Raw genomic sequence first — 16,441 nt, forward strand, 5'->3', positions numbered from 1 at the left:
GGAGTTAATCCTTTGAATTGTGTAAAAGGTCTGTTTGATCCTGTCTTCTCTGATCCTTCCCTGCTTTCACTGTCCCTAGGTGGCACTCTGCACATGCTCAGTTTGGTGTGTATTACTAGAGTTATTTTTTTGGGAGGGTGCATGAGATCAGCGCAGGTCCAATCAGCACTGTCCAGACAGTCAGGGGTCATGCAGCCTCATAGCACAGTCACAGAATGAAAACTCCTCCTATGAGCTTTACCCAGTGCTTGACCGGACACTGATAGAAGTCACAAGACTGCCATTTACTGCTGATGATAAAAGGTATTTAGCAGTTTATATTTACTAAAATAATTATTTCTATGTTCTGTGTATTGTGGGAGACCAGATATAATGAATGTAAGGTCCTGGGTTTAGCAACACTAAGTTCAGGCTTCCAGACACAAAGGGGGAAACTAAGAAAGAAGGTCAACAAAGCTGATGTAAGGCTGACAAGTTTCCTCGGTACTCGACATCCTAAAAGAATAAGGGGGGAGTACCCTGACCATTAGGGAAGATTACACGAAAGCAGAGTGTGCAGAGTGTTTCAGTGAGGATCTAAGCTAGTCAGCCTCGCTCACTGGTGAATAGCTGCCAACACTAGAAATGTTTAAAGTGGTATCAAAAATTCAGCTTTACAAAAAAAAAAAAAAAAAAACACAACAAAAACAAAGATGTCATACTTAGCTGCTTTTTGCAATGGTTTTGCACAGAGCAGCCCCAATGCAGCTGTTAGCGGGGCACTGGTGCATGCTTGCTCCCTAGCCCTGCTCTATGCATCCATAAGAGACAGAGCTGTGGCTCGGCCCCACCCTTGTTCTCTCCTTATTGGCTCACTGGCTGTGAATGACAGCAGTGGGAGCCAATAGCTCCTGAAGCTGTCTCAGCCAATGAGGAGAGAGAGAGTCCCAGGACAGCAGAGGCTCTCCTACACATCGCTGGATTGAGAGGTGTCTCAGGTGAGTCTTTGGGGGGCTGTGGGGGGAGCAGCACACAAGTTTTTTTTTTTTAATGCACCATCATGCATAGAATGCATGAAGGTAAAAGACCTTCAACCTTTACAACCGCTTCCCACGCAGCCACTATGTACAAGGTATTCAGACCCCCTGTTCACTTTTTTCAATTTATGTTGCAGCCCGACACTACAGTTTGAATTTGTGTGTTTTTTCTCATTAATCTACACTTAGTACCCCATAATGACAAAGCGAACACCGAAATTTTGAAATATTTTAAAATTTATGAAAACAGAAAATACTGAAATATTGGTGACACAGATGAAAGCTCGCTTGGCGTTTGCAAAAAAGCTTTGGCAAACGCCAAGCGAGCTTTCATGTGTTTTGGAGAGGCTTTCATCCAGCCGCTCTGCCATAAAGCCCAGATTGGTGGAAGGCTGCAGTGATGGTTGTCCTGCTGGAACTTTGTCCCATCTCCACAGGATCTCTGGAGCTCTATCAGAGTGACCATTGGGTTATTGATCAGCTCTCTTACTAAGGCCCTTCTCCCCTGATTTGGCCGGGCAACCAGTTCTTGGAAGAGTCCTGGTGGTGCCAAATTTCTTACCATTGATGGGCACTGATAGGGCTACACTGATCATCAGTGCCCCGATGATCAGTGTAGATGTCCCCTCTGAGGAATGCCACTTACCGGCTCTCCTCACGCACTGTCAGAAGGAGAGGACTACCGATAACTGGCATTTCCTTGTTTACATGCGATCAGCTGTGACTGCACACAGCTGATCATGATAGAGCGGCTCTTTACTGCGTTCGGTGCTCCGATTGGTGCGCATACGCAGTTAGAGTGGGAGGACGTCATGACGTCCTCCCAGAATGAGAGAGCAGCCACCAGCCCGCCATTTCCTTATATGGCGGGCGGGAGGCAGTTAAAGAAAGATTAAAGCATTTTATAACAAAAACTAAACAAAAACTTTGTTCAAAATGTTTTTTTTTTAATTTTTATATATATATATATCTATATATATCTATCAGGGGAAAAAAATTTTTTTAAAACCCAGTAGTGATGAAATACCACCAAAAGAAAGTGGTGTTTAAAAAAAAAATTGGGTAAAGAGGGCAACTATGCAGGCTCCAGGTTCTCTTCGCTTATAGCCCTGGTCAAAAGTTTTGAGCATTGCACAAATATTAATTTTCGCAGTGTGCTGCTTCAGTGTTTTTAGATCTTTTTGTCAGATGTTACTATGGTATACTGAAGTATAATTACAAGCATTTGATAAGTGTCAAAGGCATTTAGCAAAAATTAAATTAGGTTTATGCAAACAGTCAATATTTGCAGTGTTGACCCTTCTTTTTCAAGACCTCTGCAATTCACCCTGGCATGCTGTCAATCAACATTTGGGACAAAACCTGACTGATGGCAGCCCATTCTTGTTTGTTTACTTGCCTCTTGAGTACTGACTCAAATTCCCAATGGGATTAAGATCTGGGTAGTTTCCCGGCCACGGACCCAAATTTTCGATGTTTTGTTCCTCAAGCCACTTAGTTATCACTTTTGCTTTATGGAAAGGTGCTCCATCATGCTGGAAAAGGCATTGTTCATCACCAAACTGTTCTTGGATTGTTGGGAGAAGTTGCTCTCGAAGGATGTTTTTTTACCATTCTTTATTCATGGCTGTGTTCTAAGGTAAAATTGTGAGTGAGCCCACGCCCTTGGCTGAGAAGCAACCCCACATATTAATGGTCTCCGGATGCTTTACTGTTGGCATGACACAGGACTGATGGTAGCACTCACCTCTTCTTCTCCAAAAAAGTTTTTTTCTGGATGCCCCAAACAATCAGTAAGGGGATTCGTCAGAGAAAACGACTTTACCATAGTCCTCAGCAGTCCAATCCCTGTACCTTTTGCAGAATATCAGTCTGTCCCTGATGCTTTTCCTGGAGAGAAGTGGCTTCTTTGCTACCCTTCTTGACACCAGGCCATCCTCCAAAAGTCCTCGCCTCACTGTGCATGCAGATGCACTCACACCTGCCAGCTGCCATTCCTGGGCAAGCTCTGCACTGTTGGTGCACCAATCCCTCAGTTGAATCTACTTTAGGAGACGGTCCTGGTGCTTGCTGGACTTTCTTTCTTGGGCACCCTAAAGCCTTGATGCTCTGATAAATTGTTAATTTAGGTGCAATCTTAGTAGCAGCAACATTCTTGCCTGTGAATCCCTTTTTGTGCAAAGCAATGAGTGCATGTGTTTCCTTACAGGTAAATTAACAGCTTCCCATCTGCCCTACAGCGGCTACTGCTACAGAGCAGCACGGGTGTGCAAAATCACATATATGTGTGATTCTGCATTTCTGGGTAGGGGGCACGCGCGCCCTACCCTCGCAGCCATTCGTGGCCGCGGCTGTCAATCATTGAGTCCCGGCTGGTGATTGTTGAGCTGTAAACAAAACAGTTCACTCCCCTGTCAGCTCCTGCACACTGCTTTGCATGGTTCTGCACAGAACAGCCATGTAAAACAGAGTGCTTACAGTGAAGCACACAGACAGCCCCTAATAAAACAGCACACAGTTAACCCTTTGATCACCGCACATGTTAACCCCTTCCTGCCCAGTGCCATTAGTACAGTGTCAGTGCTTTTTATTAGCACTGATCACTGTACTGGTGTCACTAGGGATGTCAGTGACACCAATTCAGTGACACCAATTCAGTTCCACCCAGTGTGAGAATGCCTGCCGCAGTCCCGTTAGAAGTCGCTGATCGCCACCATTACTAGTAAAAATAAAATACCAGTACATATACCGCCATTTGTAAACGCTATAACTTTCACGTAAGCCAAATAATTTACAGGAATTGGAATTTTTTTTTAGCAAACACATGTAGCAAAATACATCGTGGCCTAAATTTATGACGAAATTTTATTTTTCTAAATTTTTACTGGACAATATTGTTTTCGTTTCTCGAAATGGTCGGGTGTTTTTTTTTTAAATAGCGAAAAAAATAAAAATAAAAACTCGCACAGGCAATCAAATACCACCAAAATAAAGCTCTAGTCGTGGGAGAAAAAAAAAAAAAAAGGACGCAAATTTAATCAGTTAAACGCAGCGCTGTAACGCACAAAATGGCCTGGTCAGGAAGGGGAGAAAATCCTCTGGAAGGCAAGTGGTTGATATTTGTGTAATTCTCAAAACTTTTGGCCAGGGCTGTATGTTTCTTTTACAAATCTATGGCCGCACCAATCATTCTAATTTTAATTATTGCTTAAACCCCTTCCTTCCGGTCACCTCCCTGAAGCCCTTTAACCAGAAGGTGGGAGAGACGTCCCAATCCCATGATCACTGTCTGGCTGTTGCATGAGCAGGAACCCATCACCCTGCCTCCCAGTCAGAGACCAGGAGCCATCTGTGACAGCTTGGCCACTGTGTTGGGTGAGCAGAGTACTTTTATCAACATAAACAGATAAAGATGAAGACTTTAGCAGACATACCATGGCTTGAAGATCAACTTGAGGGTTCCAATCTGAATCATATATAATGACAACATCAGCAGTAGCAAGGTTAATGCCAAGACCACCTGCACGTGTGCTCAACATAAAAATAAATTTTGAGCTGCCGGGAGCATTGTATGTAACAATCGATTCCTGGAACATATAAGAAATAAAACCTTATTTTAGCAAGCAAAGTTATGGCAAGAAAACAAAGTAAAGAAAACTAAAATCCTAACCTGTCTTTCATCGTGTGGTGTTTGCCCATCCAGTCGGCAATATTCATAGTTTCGCCACATGCAATAATCTTCCAAGATGTCCAAAACTCTTGTCATCTGGCTAAATATCAGTACACGTGATCCTATTTATTACATATGAACCACATGTAAATGTAATAATCATAAAAAAGTATATGTTTTCACTTTACGTTAAGAGCAATAATTAATTTTCAAACAATTATTCAAAAGATTTAGTCTAGCAAACAAAATTATTCAAAGGAGAAAAAATATGGAAGTTGGGCGGAATCCTCCAGCATTCCTGAAAATAGCACACATTGATTATTAGGAAACTGAAGGCTTCTACACTAAGCAGTTATCACATGAATATGTCTATGGAAATGGAAAAATGTACTAACAAGTACTCAAAATGGTCAGCATTCTCATGAATGTCCCATTGTGTTGAAAGACCACTGTTACCTGTTTCCCTTTCTTTCTCTAAAATCTGTGTATACTTGTGCATTTGTAAAAATGTAGAGGTGGACACATAGGAAATATCACACACACACAGATATAGACACAGCGTATATGTATGAGTATGTATGAGTGTGTATAATATATCACTATATAAGCTCACCAGACCTTAAGCCCCTTGACTTCTTTTGTTTGCTAAAGGAGAAAGTGTACTCAATGAAAATCACATAGAAATCACCTTAAAGCAAAGTTTCACCCGAAAAAAAAAAAACTAGCTGCTGACTTTTAAAATACAGACACTTACCTGTCCCTTGGTCCAGCGGTGTTCTTACCACCGATTTCGCCGGCCATCTTCTCTCCCTGGCGCTGGCATCTGCAGTGTGGGCACCTAGCTGTGACAGCTTGCAGCTTCACAGCCGGGTGCCCACTGCGCATGCGCGAAAAGCGCTGCTCTTTGTGAATGGCTCCGTAGTCTTCTGGGACCTGTCACGTGATCGCCTAGGTGATTGCAGCAGAAGTGGGAGCGGGTACCTGTCAAATTAAGGTACCCGCTCCCTAAAGGTGCCAATCCCTTAATGGGGAGCGGGGGTCAAAGCATTAAAGCGGAACACTGCAAATTGAAGGCAAAAATCCACTAAACAGAAACAGGAAAAAGCTGAAAGAAACAGCACAACAACATATACAGTGGATATAAAAAGTCTACACCGCCCATTAAAATGTCAGGTTGCTGTGATGTAAAAAAATGACAAAGATAAATCATTTCAGAATGTTTTCCACCTTTAATGTGACCTATAAACTGTACAACTCAATTGAAAAACAAACTGGGGATGTAGCGGTGTTCAGAATTAAGCAATCACATTCAAAATCATGTAAAATAGGAGTCAGTACACACCTGCCATCATTTAAAGTGCCTCTGATTAACCCCAAATAAAGCTCAGCTGTTATAATAGGTGTTTCCTGACATTTTCTTAGTCGCATCCTACAGCAAAAGCCATGGTCTGCAGAGAGCTTCGAAAGCATCAGAGGGATCTCATTGTTAAAAGGTATCAGTCAGGAGAAGGGTACAAAAGAGTTTCCAAGGCATTAGATATACCATGGAACAGTGAAGACAGTCATCATCAACTGGATAAAATATGGCGCAACAATAACATTACCAAGAATTGGACGTCCCTCCAAAATTGATGAAAAAACGAGAAGAAAACTGGTCTGGGAGGCTGCCAAGAGGCCTACAGAAACATTAATGAAGCTGTAGGAATATTTGGCACGTACTGGCTGTGTGGTACATGTGACAGCAATCTCCCATATTATTCATATGTCTGGGGTATGGGGTAGAGTGGCAAGACAGAAGCCTTTTCTTATGAAGAAAAACATCCAAGCCTGGAAAAATTTTGCAAAAAGACATCTGAAGTCTCTCAGAAGGATGTGGGAAAACGTGTTATGGTCTGATGAAACCAAGGTTAAACTTTTTGGCCATCATTTCAAAAAATATGTTTGGCACAAAAACAACACTGCACATCACCAAAAGAACACCATACCCACAGTGAAGCATGGTGGTGGCAGCATCCTGCTTTGGGGCTGTTTTTCTTCAGCTTGAACTGGGGCCTTAGTCAAGGTAGAGGGAATTATGAACAATTCCAAATTCCAGTCAATATTGGCACAAAACCTTCAGACTTCTGCTAGAAAGCTGAACATGAAAACATGAAGAGAAACTTCATCTTTCAGCATGACAATGACCCAAAGCATACATCCAACTCAACAAAAGGAATGGCTTAACCAGAAGATTAAAGTTTTGGAATGGCCCAGCCAGAGCCCAGGCCTAAATCTGTGGGGTGATCTGAAGAGGGCTGTGCACAGGAGATGCCCTCGCGATCTGACACATTTGGAGTATTTTTGCAAGGAAGAGTGGGCAAATATTGCCAAGTCAAGATGTGCCATGCTGATAGACTCATACCCAAAAAGACGGAGTGCTGTAATAAAATCAAAAGGTGCTTCAGTTTATAGGTTACTTTTAAAAGTGGAAAAAGTTCTGAAATGATTTATTTTTGTCTCATTTTTATTTACATCACAGAAACCTGACATTTTAACCGGGTTTTGTAGACTTTTTATATCGACTGTAGATCCTAACTCATAAGCACAAGACAAATTCAAATGTATGATGAAAATGTGGGGTTGGCCACCCTTGGGTGGTGTTCTAAAAGTCTGGTTGTACCTAGCATCCTACTCTTGCAAGTGATGCAATATTATTTGGTCATTCTGATTGTTAGGTTTCCCTAATTTCAATCAACAAAATAGTGTTATAAAGACATACTAGCTCTTCATACTGTAGATTAGTTACCATTGCTCCCTTTACTTCTACATATATATGCATTTTGACAAGTTTTTTTTTTTTTTTTTTTTTTTAAAGAACGTGCAACAGAAATTAGGGAATTACCTTGTTCTTTCAGTTTTGGAAGCAATTTGTCCAGGACTACCATTTTGCCACTATTAGTAACTAAGTGCATATCTGTAGTGTATGGTGGGCCTGGCTCAGCACCATCAAAGAGATAAGGATGATTACAACATTTTCGCAGCTGCATTAGGATGTTTAAAAGTCGCATTTTATCAGTCTTCCCTGAAGAATTCAAAATGTCAATATCCTTCATCAGGATTCTGGTATACCTAAGGAAAAACAAAATCAGTTTTGGCAATTTAACTGTGGCATAACATTCAGTTTAATATAATTAAATACAAATAAGTTTTGGGGTTTTTTTTTTTTTTTTTTTAACGCTGTACTCCACAGCCCTGCCCTCAGCGTTGGACAGGCTCCTCTGTAGTTTCCTACTTTGATTTAACATAGCAAGTTTTTCACAATGTGCACTAGAAGCTGTAGCAAGACAGCCCATTGGGCGGAGCTTGATTGATGTGACGTCATTACGTTTTTGGCTGCCAGCTACTGCGCATGTGCTGAGTAGCCAGGCTCGTTTATGTGATTGCTGTTATGCTGTTGATGCTGGTGTCGGCTGGGACACCTCTTGAGTAAGTGCAATGAGTACCTAATAAAGGAATTGGTTTTTATAATATTGCACCATGAAGTCTTTCTGTTTCTCTCGAGTGCTTGGCATTTCCCCCCATGGATACGTTTGAAGGTGGTCCTTTATCTATTGGAGAAGTGGATTTTCGATTAACTACAAAGTTTTTCATCCTGTTATTTCGATCGATGAGGATCGGTGTGTTGCAGAGTTTCCGTTTCTGAAGATATATTTATGGATGATCTGCCATTATATTATCAAGGTTTTTTGGTGAAATTTTTCATATTTAGACACTTTTTTTGCACAAAAGTTTTTTGCACTTAAAAGTTTTTTTATATATTTTTTTGTGGTATTGGCATATATATTTTTTTCTGGACTTATGATTTGATGATTTCTTTATATATATTTATATATTTATACTAGCGCAAATTATTTATTTATTGGTACACTTTATATATGGTGATTTTTTGCAGCTGGTACACTATTAGTAAGTTATATAATTTTGACCATAGGCGCTATTATTAATTTTTCTTATACCTAGAGAAAACTGTTGGGGTCCAGGATGGGATGAACATCACTATTCTATTTTGGAACCATAAAGAGGTTTGAGAAGAACATGTGGAACTTCTTCCTCTAGAACCAGAGAAAGATGAAAAAGAGCTTGCAAAAGAGCCAAACTTTATTACACACTCAAAGAAACATTTGAAAGCATGACGTATAGGGGGAAAAAAAAGTTAAAAAACGCTTTCTTGTAGCTGCAAAAAAAATTGTAAAGTCCCCCCCCCCTTTTTGAGAAGAGCTCTCGGGAAGCAGCAACTTTAGAACAGTGTGCTTCCACTTTGGAAAGTAATAGTTCAAAGGCTGTCTGAATTAAACTGACCCTGGAGTTCCTCAGACACAGTCGTCAGAAGAGGACACTTCTGCCATATCATCAAGTAGAAGTCATCTGCTTTCTCTTTTTCTTCCACAAGTTCTTCTTCAGTTAATAAGGAAGGGGGGGAGTTGGGAGGGAATGCCTCCGCTTGCAACATGACAGCTGTTGTACCCATGCTAGACAAATCCTTCTTAGTCACTTAGGAACTAGAGGAAGGTACCCCAGAGGTAGTGGAAGTACCCCAATAAGGGAAGAGAGTACCTGATACTAAAAGAGCTGTCAAGGACACACTGACACTTTACCAGGTTGCTCTCTACATGACAGAGGTATTTCGGACATGTTTCCCCCTGTGTACTCTCTTCCGTCTGTGAGACATATGGCCTGCTGACACCAAAACAAAAAAAGGGACTGAGCCAAAACAGTGTTCCCAACCAGCCATGAGGACACTGTGTATACTCGAACAGTGCGCTGGTTACCCCAGAAGGTCTAGCTCTTAGTGCCCCCATCACAATCTGTAGGTGTGCGCACGTGACCCTTTTGAGCAATGCTGCTGCGCTTCGATTGCCAGGACAAGCTGGGAAGGCTACAGGTGTCTTCCTCAAAGAGTGGCAGAGGCCAGTTATACTGCTTCTCTGCAGCTAGTGTAGCACTCCAATGCTGCATGTCATCACACTCCTACCCTATTTGATATTAGAGACCCATGCCACACATCTGGCATTAGAGAGAGTGACCCCACAGAGCTACCACTGTTATGTAGCACTAGAGCATCCTAAAACTGCAGTAAAAATGTAAGAAAATTTAATAATTGCATAGAGAGCAGGCAACAGGAAAGCAGCATCAAAGAAGAGCATATACATAGTACCCTGCAGTCGTTCCCCACCGCAAGCTAAGCTGCACATTCCTAACCAGGACACATCCCCAAACACAGCCACCCAAATAAGGGTGGGGAGGGAGTGGCACCAATAGCTACACTGGGTTACCGGCAGGCCTAATGGGCACCAGTGCAATCTTCATTCATAACACTAGATTTCCCCTGATGGGTTTCATTGCTGTGGACCTGTATAGTACCCTACTGGAAAATGCCTTGGTAAGCTATCAGGTTCTGGACCAGTATATGCACGGTCCATTGCAGACCAACAGCATTATAGGCCACCCTGTACTACCAGTGCAGTGTCTTGGTATCATTCCTATGAGCAATTATAGTTGTAGGAATTAATCTGGATAGACAGCTGCTCAGCAGTGACCATCACCTTCAGACAGTGGCAAAAAAACTAAAGCCTTCCCTACAAGAGTAGCTAGGTTAGGTCACTTTATTTTATTTCAGGTACTTCTATACCGCCGTCAATTTACGCAGCGCTTTACATACATATATTGTACATTCACATCAGTCCCTAACCCTCAAGGGGCGTACAATCTAAAGTCCCTAACTCACATTCATACATACACATACTAGGGACAATTTAGACAGGAACAAATTAACCTACCAACATGTCTTTGGAGTGTGAGGGAAACCAGAGTAACTGGAGGAAACCCACGCAGACACAGGGAGAACATGCAAACTCCAGGCAGGTGGTGCCGGGGTTAAGATTCGAACCAGCGACCCTAGTACTGCCCGGCGGAAGTGCTAACCATTTAGCCACTGTGCTGCCCTATTGTTTTATTTTTTTTGTAAAAGGTGACTCAACACCAAACCTGCTTTCCCACCTGGTTCCCGCTGTACCTTCTACCAGCGATCAGCTGTCAGGGCTCTCGCAGCCCCTCCACCAGTCCAGGGATTTGAAATCCACGCTGCTCTCTTCTCCGTCCTGCAAGGCCAAGATGAACTAGAAGGATTGTGATTGCTCAGAGCTGTCACATGGATGGAACTGACTAATTTGATTCTATCTGGTCCTTCCTGACAGCGCAGGATGGAGAAGAGAGCAATGGAGATTTCAAATCCTTGAACTGATGGAGCGGCTGTGGGAGCCCTGACAGCAGATGATTGCAGGCGGGAGGGACAGCGGGGACCAAGTGGGGAGAGGGGTCCGGTGTTAGGGATGTTGCTAATCCCTTGTGATAGTAATAATGTTGATCCAAACAAAATTTTAAAGAAACAATGTTCAAAAAAAAAAAAAAAAGTTAATTTATAGCGCCCCTGTCCCTTTGTGCAAATGCAAACGCATGCAGAGGTCCAACACGCATATGTAAACAGTAATTGCACCACAAATGTAAGGTATTGCTGCAAACACCATATTGAGAGGAATTATAGCACCAGACCTCCTGTTTAACTCTAATCTGGTAATCTGTCAAGACTTTAGGCTCCATGCAGACTGTGCATAAAAAAATGCTGACTATACAGGCTTTTGGAGCTTTTTTTCTTCAGCCTGTATAAGAAACTCTATATTAGCCTATTTGCCTATGCACATTAGGGCATTTAAAGGCATATTTGCAGCAGAGCATTTTCTGGCAGAAAAAAAAAAAAACAATCAGAATTGCTTTTTTTAAGGTTTTCAGGTAGAAAAACCATTTAACACAAACTCTCACAAATGGGCCTAAAAGCGGCATTTAGGAACACTCAGCGGTTTCAAGCATAAATTGAATATAGTGAAAGATGAGCAGAAGGAATAGTTTTGAAAAAAACACTTATAAAAGCAAACACCTAAAAAATGCTCAAATTCTTGCATAATACAAGTCACAATGAGCATTTTTATGCTGCCCTTTCTGCCAGAGGTTCTGGCATTTTCTCAGCTGTCCTCTATAGATTTTTTTTCCACTGCTGTTAATGCCACTATAAAAGTTAAAAGGAGAATGACTTAACTTAAGTAAACAAGGCTGAAGGATACATTGAGCAATATTATAGAAATACAAGCTTACCATTCTCTTTGCATCTTACTAAGACCAATATAGATTTTAATTTCTTTCTTGGGGGGAAGGCTTTTCTCCACATCAGCCTTAATACGACGGAGGAGGAATGGCCTCAACACCTACAAAACAAGTGATAATTGTTTACAGAATCTCACAGCAAAACATAAGTGAACACAAACTATGGGGAAAACCACTAGTACATTTTTAGAAAGCCACTTTTGTATTTTGTTTGGTGCCACTGCAGTGATGTTTACCCTAAGGCCCTTTTCACAGGGTCGTTCCGTATGTCCGTTTTTCATCTGTGTTTACGGATAAAAAACAGACACCCATGTATTTATATGGACTAGCGGATGTAAACGGATGATTATCTGTTTACATCCGCTAATGTCTGCATCCGTTAACATCCAACTTTTTTAATGAAAGAAAACCCTATTTTTCTTCCATTAAAAAAAATATGTAAACGGATGAAAAACCTGACGTAAACTGATGAAAAACTGATGTGAACTGATCCGTTTTTTCTTGGAAAAAACATGACTGAACTGATGAAAAAAACGGAACACCTGTGTGAAAGGAGCCCAAAGCTGATCTTCACATTTAATGTCCCTTTATATAGTTTGTTTACTCCAAGTTGGCCCAAACAATTTATTGCACAAATTGGTGCGATTGCTAGGCACGCTGTATTAACGGTCAATAGTGCCACACTGCTCCAATCAATCAAAACTATACATCAAAAAATATAACTCCTGTGTATTTGTTAAATAAAATTAACTTTCAAATTAATACCATTGATCTTCAAAACAGTAAATATATAGATCTAATATCACATTACCCAAACAATATGTGCAATATCTGTGCATAAACAGTTTCTAGTACAGTGATCTCTGCTAAGATGTCCCACAGCTCCTTCAGTGCTCCACCACAAACTGTAAATTCACACGTGCTCTACTTCAGTGTATTCAGTCTCTCACACATACCGGACTACAGGAAGAACATAAGAAAGGGTATTTGTATATTGGCAACACAGGAATATCTGTTCACTTTTACACCCTGTATGTAGCCTCAGCTGGGACGGGAGCTTCCCATCTCACTCCCAGCACAAAATAGATTTGGGCTGATTGCTGCTTAACCATTCATGGTAAGCTTTGTATTTTATGAATGAATTCCAATCTTACTCTGGCTAAGTTGGAGATTGTGGTGTCCTCTGCCTGCCTCTCCACCTCAGTTAATCAGAGGAAGCTTTTCGTATTCATTCATAACTGAGGTGGAGAGGCAGGCAGAGGACACCACAATCTCCAACTTAGCCAGAGTAAGATTGGAATTCATTCATAAAATACAAAGCTTACCATGAATGGTTGAGTGGTGCAAAGCCCAATTTTACTTTGTGCCTAAAGTGACGTTCAGCACAATTCTACTTGTCTAGCCCTGTTATTTTAGCACCTCAAGAAATGTGATAGGCAGTCAGAAAGTAAAAGCTACGCAAATTCATAATATATTATATACACACACACACACACACACACACACACAGTTGTGTTCAAAATAATAGCAGTGTGTTGAAAAAAGTAAATAAAGCTCAAAATCCTTCTAATAGCTTTTATTTCCATACACACAAATGCATTGGGAACACTACACATTCTATTCCAAATCAAAACATGAAGAAAAATATATCAAATTTGTGTTGTTCCTCTAAAAAAAATTTGAAGAAAAGTGAATATTAGACTGTTCAAAAAAATAGCAGTGTTTGTATTCTTCTTTACAAACTCAAACATTCACTATAGAAACTGAAAAATGTTTGAAGATTTTGCTTTCCTTTGAATCACTTAATATTTATGTGTATAAGCAGTTTCTGAGAACCGCTGTACATCTGTGTTGCATGGAGTCAACCAACTTCTGGCACCTGTGAACAGGTATTCCAGCCCAGGATGATTGGACTACATTCCACAGTTCTTCTCTATTTCTTGGTTTTGCCTCAGAAACTGCATTTTTGATGTCACCCCACAAGTGTTCTATTGGATTAAGATCCGGGGATTGGGCTGGCCACTCCATAACGTCAATCTTGTTGGTCTGGAACCAAGATGTTGCACATTTACTGGTGTGTTTGGGGTCGTTTTCTTGTTGGAACACCCATTTCAAGGGCATTTCCTCTTCAGCATAAGGCAGCATGACCTCTTCAAGTATTCTGATGTATTCAAACTGATCCATTATCCCTGGTATGCGATAAATAGGCCCAACACCGTAGTATGAGAAACATCCCCATATCATGATGCTTGCACAACCATGCTTCACTGTCTTCACAGTGTACTGTGGCTTGAATTCAGTGTTTGGAGGTCGTCTGACAAACGGTCTCATTTTAGCTGAGCAGCCTATCATTTTCTGCACTTCTTTATATGTTTTCCCCTCTCCAATCAACTTTATAATCAAGGTACGCTGTTCTTCTGAACAATGTCTGGAACGACCCATTTTACTCAGAATTTCAGAGAGAAATGCACTGTAACCAGCATGTACAACATTTGCTGCCTTCCTTAACCGCTTGAGCCCCAGCCACTGCATTAAACCGGTTGCAGGGCGGCACGGCTGGTAAAAACCACATTTTAAAACGTAGTTTTGCAAAACAGGTAGGGGGTGCGCGCGAGGCGCGCGTCCGCCCTACCTGTCCCGCAGGTGTCAGCAGCGGGTCTCAGCCACCGGGTCATGGCCGGTCATTACCGGCCGTTTCCCCGCGATTCACGGTAATCACTGACAGAGCAGGGCTGCATTGTTTACACACAGCCCTGCTATCTGTCAGTTGCCTGTCAGCTCCTGACAAGCTGAAGAGGGAGAGAAGAGTTTCTCTCTCCCGATCAGCCTGCCCCCGTCCAGCACACACCCCCGCCCCCTAGTAAAACACTCCCCTAACCCTTTCAGTGAAAAAAAATGTTAACCCCTTCCTCCCCAGTGCCATTAGTACAGAGTCAGTGGGTTTTTTTTTTCACTGATCACTGTATTGGTGTCACTGAGAATGTCAGTGACCCCAAGTCAGTTCCCCCCAGTGTCAAAATGTCCGCCACAGTCCCGCAGTCCTGCCATAAGTCGCTGATCGCCACCATCATTAGTATAAAAAAAAATTAAAAATCCCAGTATCTTTCCCGCCATTTGTAAACGCTATAACTTTCACGTAAACCAATTAATTTACACGTATTGGGATTTTTTTTAACAAAGACATGTCGCAGAATGCATTTTGGATGAAATTTGTTACAAAATTTGATTTTTTTTATTTTTTTTTACTGGACATGTTTTATAGCAAAAATTCCAAAATATTGTTTTTTTCTCAAAATTGTCAGCCTTTTTTTTATAGCGCAAAAAAATTAAAAAACCGCACAGGCGATCAAATACCACCGAAAGAAAGCTCAATTTGTGGGAAAAAAAAGGATGTAAATTTAATTTGGGTGCAGTGTTGCATGACCGTACAATTGTCAGTTAAAGTAACGCAGCGCCGTAACACAAACCCCTTCCTGACCACCCTACAGCAGAAATACTGCTACAGGGCAGCATGGGTACGCAAAATCAAATGTACATTATATATATATATATATATATATATATATATATATATATATATACACACACATACATACATACATACACACACAGGTGATTCGTGCTCCCGTGGCTCCACAAAATTCAGCCCCTCGCATATCACCTTAACCTAAAATTTGCAGATGTCTATACTCCCCAGCAAAACATCTGCGTTGAGGAGTCCCTCATTAATTTTTCTGGCCGCCTTGCATTCAAACAATTTCTCCCCTGCAAACGCGCCAGATATGGGGTCAAGACGTAGAAGACCTGTGAGAGGACAACAGGCTATACTTACAAGTTTCGGATTTACGAGGGAAAAGATAGTCACGTGGAGCCCCCCCAGATGCCCAGACTACATGGGGAGCAGTGGCAAGATAGTTTGGGACTTGGTGTCATCATTTCTCCATATGGGGTACCACTTATACGTGGACAATTTTTATTCAATCTGGGAAATGGCACTTGTGACAAAGTGTGACCTAATGTGTGCCCACCATTAGAAGTGGGTTGATGCAGGGCGGTATATTCTACTGGTGGGCATACCACACACTTTTTCTGGCAGAGATTTCTTCTCATTTTTTCATTCATTCCACAGGCTGCATACAAAAAAAAAAAAAAAAAAAAAAAGAACATAGCATATATAACCAACAAGGACCAGCGATGTACTGGTACATCACTGGATTTGAATGGTTATACCAGGATGATGCCTACAGCCGCAGGCATCATCCTGGTATCGTTTTTTTCAGCCGGCGATCGGCTTTCATGTAAGTGCAATCCTAGTGGCTGATTAGCTGCAAGATTTTACAAGCAGTGGGAGATGATGTCCCCCCTCCCCCGCTGCCTTCCACAGCCTTCTCGGGCAGTCCGGTGCCATCAGGGGAACCTGAGAATGCAGCCAGTGTTTCTGCCAGCTGACCATAGAGCTGATTGGAGACCAGAATGGTGCCAATCATCTCTATAGTCTAAGAATTCGGAAGCTACGAGCATTTCATCACTTCAGTTTCGCAGGATATAAACAGCGCCATTT

General features: G+C 41.6%; 1 protein-coding gene across 1 annotated transcript in view; it reads right to left on the bottom strand.

Moving 5' to 3' along the window:
• SMARCA5 (SNF2 related chromatin remodeling ATPase 5) overlaps window positions 1-16,441 on the bottom strand; it is a 65,612-nt gene that overhangs the window by 17,341 nt on the left and 31,830 nt on the right. Inside the window, exons 10-13 of the mRNA XM_089670500.1 lie at window positions 11,872-11,981; window positions 7,568-7,794; window positions 4,687-4,808; window positions 4,451-4,603 (exon numbers count right to left, since the gene is read on the bottom strand). Of these exons, the coding sequence (XP_089526626.1) occupies window positions 4,451-4,603; window positions 4,687-4,808; window positions 7,568-7,794; window positions 11,872-11,981 (612 nt within the window). The remainder of the gene's footprint in view (window positions 1-4,450; window positions 4,604-4,686; window positions 4,809-7,567; window positions 7,795-11,871; window positions 11,982-16,441) is intronic.

This window comes from Staurois parvus, unplaced genomic scaffold (genome assembly GCF_062004578.1).
Source record: "Staurois parvus isolate SC_StPar_1 unplaced genomic scaffold, SC_StPar_1.0 ptg000090l, whole genome shotgun sequence".
NCBI classification, from domain to species: Eukaryota; Metazoa; Chordata; class Amphibia; order Anura; family Ranidae; genus Staurois; species Staurois parvus.